Consider the following 9632-nt stretch of genomic DNA (forward strand, 5'->3'; position numbering starts at 1 on the left):
TTCTCCTATCAAATGTAAACCTTAAACAGTTTGAAAGATCAGTACATGATCTTAATTAACTGACAGAATTTGTTAGTATTAAAATAATATAAGGGGTATTGTACTGATAAATAAATGGTCTTGCAGCGTATCCATAATGTTCCAAACACTTTTAAACAATCACTTCCCCATAAACTACTCTGGACCACTTAAATCAATGGCAGCAGCATGTTAATGGGTTAATTACATCGATTTTTACCGGTGAGTGGGAGTCAGCAAAAACTGGAAGATTTTTTAAAATTTTTATTTGATGTACCACTTTAGTAAAAGGCATAACAGGCAGCATGGGTTCAAGCTCTGTCAGCTTTAGAATATTTACTTGGCTCTCAAGTACATATGGATTCACTGCATTACGTAGTTTGTGATGTTATTTAATTTTTTCCATGCATCGTTAAACTCAGCATTAATGGGAAAAGAACAACTCCTTTGCATTCACTTCCTTAATGTGAGTCAGCTGGGTTTTAAGGAACAGAATATATGCTTGTATCATATCCATAATGCTGATTTTTCAATGAGTTAAATTATGACACATTTAGTTTCAATCTCTATTTAAGTGACAAATCAGGCACAAATGATTACGAAAGAACTTTTTTTTGTGGATAATGTGAAGGTTTGAGCAAACTAAACAAAACATTCACAAAACAGTATGCTTTAACCCTGCTTTCTGTCACCATTTCCTTTCTGGTTTGAAGACATAAAAAATAATAAACCTCATACCTATGGGCTATGTTTGACACTACATGCCTTAGGATATACTATCCATTTAATTACAATATACACAGAGCAAATCGTGCATTTCCAGACAGACTTGATGCTATATTATATTTATTTTTGTAAATTAACACCACAGTCAACTACAAAACTACAGTGAAGACACAGAAAGCATCTGAAAGCCTAAATCAAGCTGTGGTTTACAAATAATCCTTTAAATGAAAAACCTCACTTCTAGACTTAAACCAGAGATTCAAAGTCAGCATTATAGGAATTTTAAGGTAGACACAACTAATGAATGGTTATCATTTTCTAAGATACTGTAAAGCCTTTTCCTACAATAGCTGACCGAACCTATTTTTATCATCTTTTTTTTTTCCAAAGCATGCATGGAATATTCTCAGATGCTATTGAGGGCAAGGAGAAGAAAAGTGATGGTATTAGTGAAGTACAAGCGGTTTGCAGGATCAAGCGTACAATTTTGCATAAAACATTGCATGTAAAAGTAACATTGTAGGTTTTAAGCCATTGCGTTACAATTTAACAGTTGTGTTGCACTTAGCTTTAACAAATTTTAAAACTGTAAATTTTGAAGTGAAGAGCGGAACCTAAATTCCTAAACAAAGACCTTGCAATGGTACACCACACAGCAGCTAGTTTTTTTTTGGGTCTAAAAAGTTATTTACAATGGCAATATTTATAGTCTTTGTAAAAGTCTTTAGCAACGTGAAGATCAAAGTCCACCCAGTTTTCTGAAACAACAGAAGGGTTGACATGTCATGAGGTTACAACCTATCCAGAGGAGTGCTAGTGCCAGCCTTTCAACTGCAGTTTGCAATTTTTTTCTTTTCCAATCTAATTCCCAGTGGTAAGTGCTAACATATGAAATGCAATGGGAAATAACAACTGAATTCTTCACGAGAAATTAACAATGTGTATGCAATAAATGAAATAATGAAGGTTTCAGAATATCACTCGGTCAGTGCTACGTGTTAGTTAGATTGATATTTCTCTGTTTTTTTTTAATATACTTGTTTGAAGTTTGTTATTGTGTTGACAATTTTCCCATGAAAATAGCAAACCTCATAAACAGAGGAATCTGTTAGAGTGATTTTAAAGTTGACACGTTAAAAATAAGTAATATTACAGCTGAATTTAGACTTCTTCAATGGTTGCAAGAAAGGAAGACATTAATTCAAACAAGTTTTTTTAATTCCCTTTTTTTTTTTTTGAGATATATATTTATATATATGTAATTTTTACATTCGTTATGTAGGGCAAAGCTGTCTAAAGTATTTTTCTCATAGTAGACTGCTGGGATACATTAGGAAACAGGCTAAAACAGTTCCGGGGACGGTGCTCGGTTCGTTACAAGTCTGTTGCTCACAGTTACCAGGGTTCATAAGTTTGACGCAAACCGCGGTTTGTCTCCCTCGGGCTCTGTGCTTAAGACTGTGGAAGAATCCCTTTGCAGGGGGGCTGGGGGCGGTGCGGCACCCCGGTTTGGGGGGATGGCTCCCGAGGACATCTGTCGGAACAGCGAGACCCGCTGGGGGACGCTGGCCCGGCCAGCCGGGGGCACACCGGGGCCAGGGGCGGGCTGCGGGAGGGAGGCGAGGGACTCCCCCACGGTAGGGTGAGGCCTGGCAATCAGGGTGGAGATCTCGTGGGGCAGGGAAGGCTGCGAGGCGGAGAGGGGCCGCACCTCCCGGGTCAGGTTGGTGTTGTGGAGGGCCTGGGTGCTCTTGTGGACCTCATTCTTCTGCGCAGCCCCAGGGGGCTGTTGGGGCACCTGCGGCTGCTGCTTCATGAGGGGGAGCTGCGAGGCTGTCGGCGAGGCGTACTGGAAAGTTCGGCCAGCCAGAGGGCTCTGTACGGGAGGGCTGCAGACCGCGGTGGTGTAGGAGCAGGGTGAGAGGATGGCAGCCTGCTGGGGCGTCTGCGTGCTGGGCGAGGGGGAGTGCAGGTTTCCGTGGGACATACTGCTGGCGGTGTACACGGGAGGGGACTGCGTCCTGACGCGCGATATTGAGGCAGAGGTGCTGGAGTTCAGGGCAGGCATCTGCTGCAAGCTCACCGGGGCGATGGTCTGCACCATCTCCCTGTCATGCTTCACAATCTGCTTCAGGATCTCGTTCTCCTGGTTGTTGAAAACCCCGGTGTTCAGGTCCTTCTGGAACTTCTGCAGGAGGATCGAGTTCTTCTTCCCTTCACAGAGAGGCAGAAGAGTTAGCGAGCCTGACACGCAGGGGCAGACCCCCACTCTGACTTTGTGTTTCAGCCCTTGTCACCAAGGGCTGTATATTGTAAAAACCTCAGCAAACACTGGCCTGAGCAGGGGCCACAGCTTGGCGGTGAGCCCACTGCAGCAGGCTGTGCCACACCAGGCACTGCCACAGCGACTCACGCTGGCAGGCAGCTCCTGGCAGCTGGCCTCCAGACACACACACAGTCCCCCCTCTCTCTGCACCAGCACGGCAGGCTTTCATAATGCCACTGTGCTCAAAGACACCTGGACTTTCTGTGCCTCTTCACTTGTAGTGTATTGCTATTACTACAATTATTCTGAAAATGTAACCATGGTAATTTACTGAACAGGGTGGAAAGAGTCATCAGGCTCTGCATGTATAACATCTTTCTCTTTCGTTGCAAAACTGTCCTAATTTCCACTAAACTGTTACATAAGTTATAAATACACCTGCCATTTAGCACATTCCCTGGAACTAATTATTAGACATTAGTAACCAGTGCCCACTAGCTTGCAAGAAATCATCTTTTTAAATGTTTGTGAACTAATATGAACTCACGGATAATGTGACACCTGCTTGCACAATAAAGCCTGCTGTACACTGTGTCCTGATGTCTGCTTGATGGCTCTCAGTGTCTGCAAGATGTAGACACAATTCTGTGTCATCAGATGCACAGGAACACAATTGCACTCAATTGTTCTTTTTTTTTTGATAAAATAGTTCACATTTTATATTTGGTCCTGTGTAGATTTCATATTGCAAACACAGCACTTCAGATAGGATTGCTACTCTAAGAGCAGACTGGACTTTACTACTAATATTATTTAAGCACTTAGTACTTAGAGTTGGACTATATTTCCAGAGAGTATTGAGAGACAAATTGTAAGAGATTACAAAGTCTTGATAAGATAAATTAATGCACTGAGTGCTCATGATCTGCAAAATACTAAAACAGGTCTATTAAATAGTAGAAACCTGTATACCTGTATTTCATTTCTTTACTCTTGCTACATTAAAGAAAACATGCTTTCTTCCAAATCACATCTTCAGCTTAGAATAGACAGCACAATGACACTGCCTTGCAATTCTTTCCGTATTCACTTTGAAGAAACTGCAGACGTAACTGCATTGAGAAAGAGTGATGTGGGGAAATCCTTACACTGGAGTTTTCTTGTGAAGTTGAGGAAACCCCATCAAACAGGATAAATGATCTTTTATGCATATCTGCATGTTAAAACCAGTGTCAATAATTATGATCAGAGTGCAATTCTCCCAACCAAAGACCATATATTTTACCTAGTATGTCCTATTAGAGAGGTCCAGAATGTCTGGATGCACAACAGCAGACCTCGCACACCCTGTTTTGATAATCTGCCATATCCTTCTGCCTTTCACTTGGATACTGTTGGCCTGCTTTTCTGATTGCAAGCAGATCTGAGTAATGCCAGTGTGCAGCCATCAATGCTAGCAGTGCCCATGTTGTGAGGAAAATGAGAGCCCTGCTGCAAAGGATTAATTCACTTCAACAAACATGGGGTTTGTGAGTGCTGAGGGGCTTCAGCTCTTCCCAGCATTATAGATGTCATCTGTAAACAATTTATGTAGGAAAATGTCATCTACTGCTCATGAAACAGCATAAACCCTATCAAGTGCTGAGGGCAGCAAAAGAAATATACAGGATTAGTAAATAACACTAATGATAATTAAAGTATACAAAATACTCAGAGGAGTATGAGAGCTTTCTAAAACTCAAAGTTTTTGTTATTTAAAAGTGAGATTGCAGAATTTCTTGTCTGGACATGTCTTATTCATAGATCAACAGAACATTTACTGCAGTGTAACAGAAACAAAACTTGTAAGAAGGGTTTAATCTGAGCATTTTATCCTGCAACTCAAGGAAAAGAAAAGGTAAGAAGGTTTTAAGAATTCCTAATATGAAAAAAAAAAAAAATACCTATCCTGTCAAGTCTATCAATTGCCACCGTTTCAAAGGCCCTTCTCATCATGGGGTACTCTTCCAGAACCTCGTTGAAGTTGTCCACCGAGAGGGAATACAGGCGACAGTATGTGTCTGCTCGTACACTGGCAGTTCGACGGCCCTTGGTCAAAAGGCAAATCTCTGGGGAGAGAAAAATTCAACACACACAGAAAAGAAAGAAGTTAGTGAACCATGTGAAACTTAAAAGCTAGGCAGTGACTCAGTGCTAACAAGTAACAACTCGGTACTCAGAGGCAATGTTTCTGTTGCTGTTTATGTAAAGTTGCAGGGACAATTCTGAAGGGGTTTGATTCTATTTTTGCTACTCTGAAAAAATAACTAATGTCCTTTAAGAGCCCTGCTTATACGTTTTCTTGGTCTTGACTCTGATTTTATCAAGCCTTTTTAAAAAAATTCTTCAAGTTGTAAGAAATGATCCATCAGCTGTCCAACACAGCTTGCTGACTCAACCCAAGTGATTCTATTGATTCTACAGGAAGAGGGTTACTGGCTAAAGGCCAAAGTCAATGTCCGGGGCTTGTAACAGCAAAACATATGGGGTAGAATATTTATTTTTTCATAGTAAAATACAAAAAAATAAAAAGTCAATTGCAAAAAGAAGTGTTTGAGTTGGTCCCATTTTCAAGCTGGGGAATAAGAACACACTTAGAAATATCAACAATTCTTGGGCTCAGGCAGGGTAAATGAAAGTTTCCCTACCCAGTTCTAGCAGTCAAGAGCAGTGAGTTTGTATTTGTTCATATTTAAACACTAGCTAGGAAACTGTCTCCTACCCTGCTTGTGTGTCTATCACAAATGATCATTCTCAATCTCAATCAACTACCATTCTCAAGTGTGGAAAACCAAATATTCTTCATTAACAAAAATAAAGACTTCTGTAGGCTTTACTTCAGATCTATAAAGAGCTAGCATAGTTCTTTCTTTTTCTGTATGTCTATAAAAAAATATATTTTTTATTAATCTAGAATATAAAGAACCTTGATGTTTTTTTGTCTCATACTACTTGTTGAAGAATTTTCACAGGGAAATTCAGGGCACCTAACCCTGAAGGCTTAGGGACTAAGATGCTTAAATAATAGTGGATAGATCAAAGTAAATTAACATGGGACCAGTACTAACACAGAATGCACTTAAACCCCAACAGCTTTGGGGATAATTTATAAAGACTAATGGGTATTGTGAGAGTCTTGACCTAATGTCCCTCACAAAACTTGATGCCCATGAAATAATGACAGTTTACTGTAAAGAGCCAGCTAGGTCAAACAGAAGTCAGTCCTTTCCTCTTCTTTACCCTAGCTTACCCTGACCCCTTCTCCTTTGATTGAACCCACTGCATTTTAGTTACAAGAGAAGGACATTTTGCCCAAAGGGAGCAGTTAAATGTAGTGAATGCCTGCTCTGTTTCCTACAATACATGATTGAATTTATAGATAACTTAACTAGCTGGAAAATCTGTGTGACTCTTGATTTTCAGCTTTCTTCACTTAAAATCGCTGCAAACAATATTAGAGACGTAAGGAGGTGTCTTCTGCTACACTCAACAAATAAAAGTACTTGAGTTTAAAAAATATCACATGCCCAAAACAAAACAAATGTTGACTATGGATCCCAACCATTCTGAAGAGTGTAAAAACAAAAAAAAAAAAAAAAAAAAGGAGAAAGACCCACTTTCATCATTATTAATCTAGAACACTGTATTTCAGATTACTTCAACAAGAAGGATGGGAAGAAGCCATAAGAGACAATGTTAGATTTCATCATAGGACAATGGGTCCATGGAATTAATTTTACTCCAATAAATACAATTATTTTTTCCTCTTCTTTCATCTTCTATTATTCTTGTCAAGTAAGGGGAATGGAAAGAATCACTGAAAACTATACATTGTATTCTGCAGATCCTGTGAGCCCACAACTTCTGGTTGAAGAACATATTTTTGGAAGGCTCTTAACCATAATAGAGTCTTCTACTTAGATAAGATAATAAAGGATAGGTAAGAAAAGGTATGACAAATGTCCCAGCACCTAGAAACTGATCAGGGAGAGCCACCGTGGAGCCTGCCTGCTCAGGAAGCAGGGAAAGCTTCGTGTTCTCAGCTCCAGTTGAATGATCTCATTCAAAAGATGAACTACAGCTTTATGACAGAAAAAGTACCATGTGATGAATACCCATGTAATGCATTTCCAGCAATGTTTATTGAATGATTAGAGTTGTATTATAGTCACTGATACATCATCTATATTGCTTTGTTATATGTATCAACAGCATCATTTGTACTGTGGCCACAAGACTGATGTGCTTGTTAATTGTATGTGTTCTGCATTTAAGTCCATTTCACCTATTAGCTATTTGTTTGGAACAAACTCTCAAGCATTAAGATGACATAATATATGAAATCTCATTTACTTGGAGCGGAGAGGAAGAAACACAATGTCAAAATGTGTTCCCATCAAACACTTGTGTTCTTTTAAATAAATCAAAGTAATTTTTTTTTTTTTAACAAATAAATAAACCACAGATTTCATGAAGAGGACAAAGTAATGAAAATATCCATGATATATTTAAAATGAGTCTTAGTGGCATCAAGTACACCAGGTGCCCTCAACAATTATGCTCTCCTTGATGTCCAATTGATTTAAACAGACTATGAAATACAAACAAGAGCACAGGAGTGTGCAGTGAAACACAAAAGGCACAGACTATTTTCAAACAGCTTGGACAAACAAGGTTCTCTATTAGCATAAAAAGAAAGTGGTGGCAGCATATTACTCACTAATACTCCCATCTGTGGTTGGCATGGTGCACTGCCTTCATGCTGACACCTTCAAAGTGTCAAATACTTCTATCTTTCCTTTTCAAACAAAAGAACATCTTCAATTTCAATTAATAATTATGTATTAGGCTACAATGAACCTGTAATTCATTAATGCAATTAATGCAAGTTTTACTTTAATTATTTAATGTCTTTGGACAACTGTTCCCTACAACGTTCTGAAACAAATGTCAATCACACAGTAATGAAAAATGACTATTTGAAAGCACTAAATGATGCTAAAAACATTCATTTGTTCCTACAGTCCATATTTAATACAAATGTAATTACTTTGTCTGTGAAAATCACAATTTGTGTTCTGCTAGCATCAGATCTTTCCCACAGAACAACGCAGCTCCCAAAAGAACATGGGAAAGGGCTCAAATACAATGTAGTTTCTGCTGTCAAGGCATTGACTAAAAAGCGCAATGATAAAAGTTTAAAGCTAAGCCTGTTATGAAGGTTATAATTATAATAATCAAAACTGATCACCAGTATATCAGTTGCACACATACCTGGGACATGGTTTAGTGGTGGACTTGGCAGTTCTAGGTTAATGGTTGGACTCGATGATCTTAAAGGTCTTTTCCAACCAAAATGATTCTATGGCAGTATTTCAGCAAGAACGTCGGGTTCAGTTTTTGGAACACCACGAATTTCTAAAGAAGCTTGCCCATATCTGTATCTCGTACAACAGGGGACGTGTAGATCGTATTTTTTTATTGGATTGGTGTGACAGAACACTCTGGATAGGAAATTCTACTTAGCTGAAAGACAGCACTATGGAAGACTGATTCCAGGAAAACTTGAATGAGTTAAGCTGAATGACACAACCCATAGGATGACCTTTAAAGAATTAGGATTAGTAGACCTCCTGTAAGGGCCACAGTTTTGGTTCCAACTGAGATCAGGTTCATCGTTCTTGTGGACTGTATCGATATGCCACTGCAGGTGATAATTTTCCCCCTCCCCTATTGCTATGTGATTCCTAAACATTTTTTTCTTTAAGAAAATAACTGCTGGGGATGTGGAAGCAATTCACCTCTAGCACCATTTGTGATGTTGCATTGCTTTCTTAGTCTTTGCTGGATGGGTACACACACTGGCTACCCTAGCAATAATTTCCTGTTTCCACTTTATATAGACCTAGGAAAAACCCTTTTTCACTCCGGGTGGCAGTAAATTTTATCTGACAGTGTGGCACCTATCCATTAACCATCAGTTCATTTTCCATACAAATTATACTCCGGATGTAATTACTCAACTTTCTATGTCACATTAACATCTGACTAGAGATTGAAAAACTTCAAAAATCAAAATAACAATATAAAATTGCCTTGCAAACAAAATGTGTCCACCAACAGATAAACTGTGTTGATAAAGGGAACAGTTATGAGTCCAGTAGTTAGCTGGTTCATTAAATGACACCAAATCGGTCCTGTCTCCATAGAACATACTTCTTAGCTCAGGAAGGTATATAGTAATAGGTAGAAAATTAATACAATTAATTATTATTGTATGCACAGCTTTGTTTTGCAAGGACACAAAGACCAGAATTAAAGCAAAAGTTCACTTTACTAGGTGCAGGAATTAATTTTTTGTGGTAATGAATAAATGAGTTAACTAGTATTTTAGCCATATAGTGCTCTCCATATGAAAATCAAGTAAAAATAATTAGCAGTTTCTATGCATTTCTGAACTACAGCAGTTTATTAAGTGCTCTGTCCCCTCCAAAGCTGTAGCAGGTTTTCCATCATCTGTCAGACTCAACATTATAGGATCTAATGAAGTGTCCTTCCAGCTGAGGACAGCTGGCTATTGCTT

At 38.9% G+C, this 9632-nt stretch overlaps 1 protein-coding gene across 1 annotated transcript in view; it reads right to left on the minus strand.

Moving 5' to 3' along the window:
• Positions 1-2149: 2149 nt before the first annotated feature.
• Positions 2150-9632, minus strand: part of HCN1 (hyperpolarization activated cyclic nucleotide-gated potassium channel 1) — a 188322-nt gene continuing 180839 nt past the window's right edge. The window contains exons 7-8 of the mRNA XM_009324653.1: positions 4954-5118; positions 2150-2958 (exon numbers count right to left, since the gene is read on the minus strand). Coding sequence (XP_009322928.1) covers positions 2150-2958; positions 4954-5118 — 974 coding nt within the window. The remainder of the gene's footprint in view (positions 2959-4953; positions 5119-9632) is intronic.

The sequence above is a fragment of the Pygoscelis adeliae genome, unplaced genomic scaffold, assembly GCF_000699105.1.
Source record: "Pygoscelis adeliae isolate BGI_AS28 unplaced genomic scaffold, ASM69910v1 Scaffold320, whole genome shotgun sequence".
In the NCBI taxonomy this organism is placed as follows: domain Eukaryota; kingdom Metazoa; phylum Chordata; class Aves; order Sphenisciformes; family Spheniscidae; genus Pygoscelis; species Pygoscelis adeliae.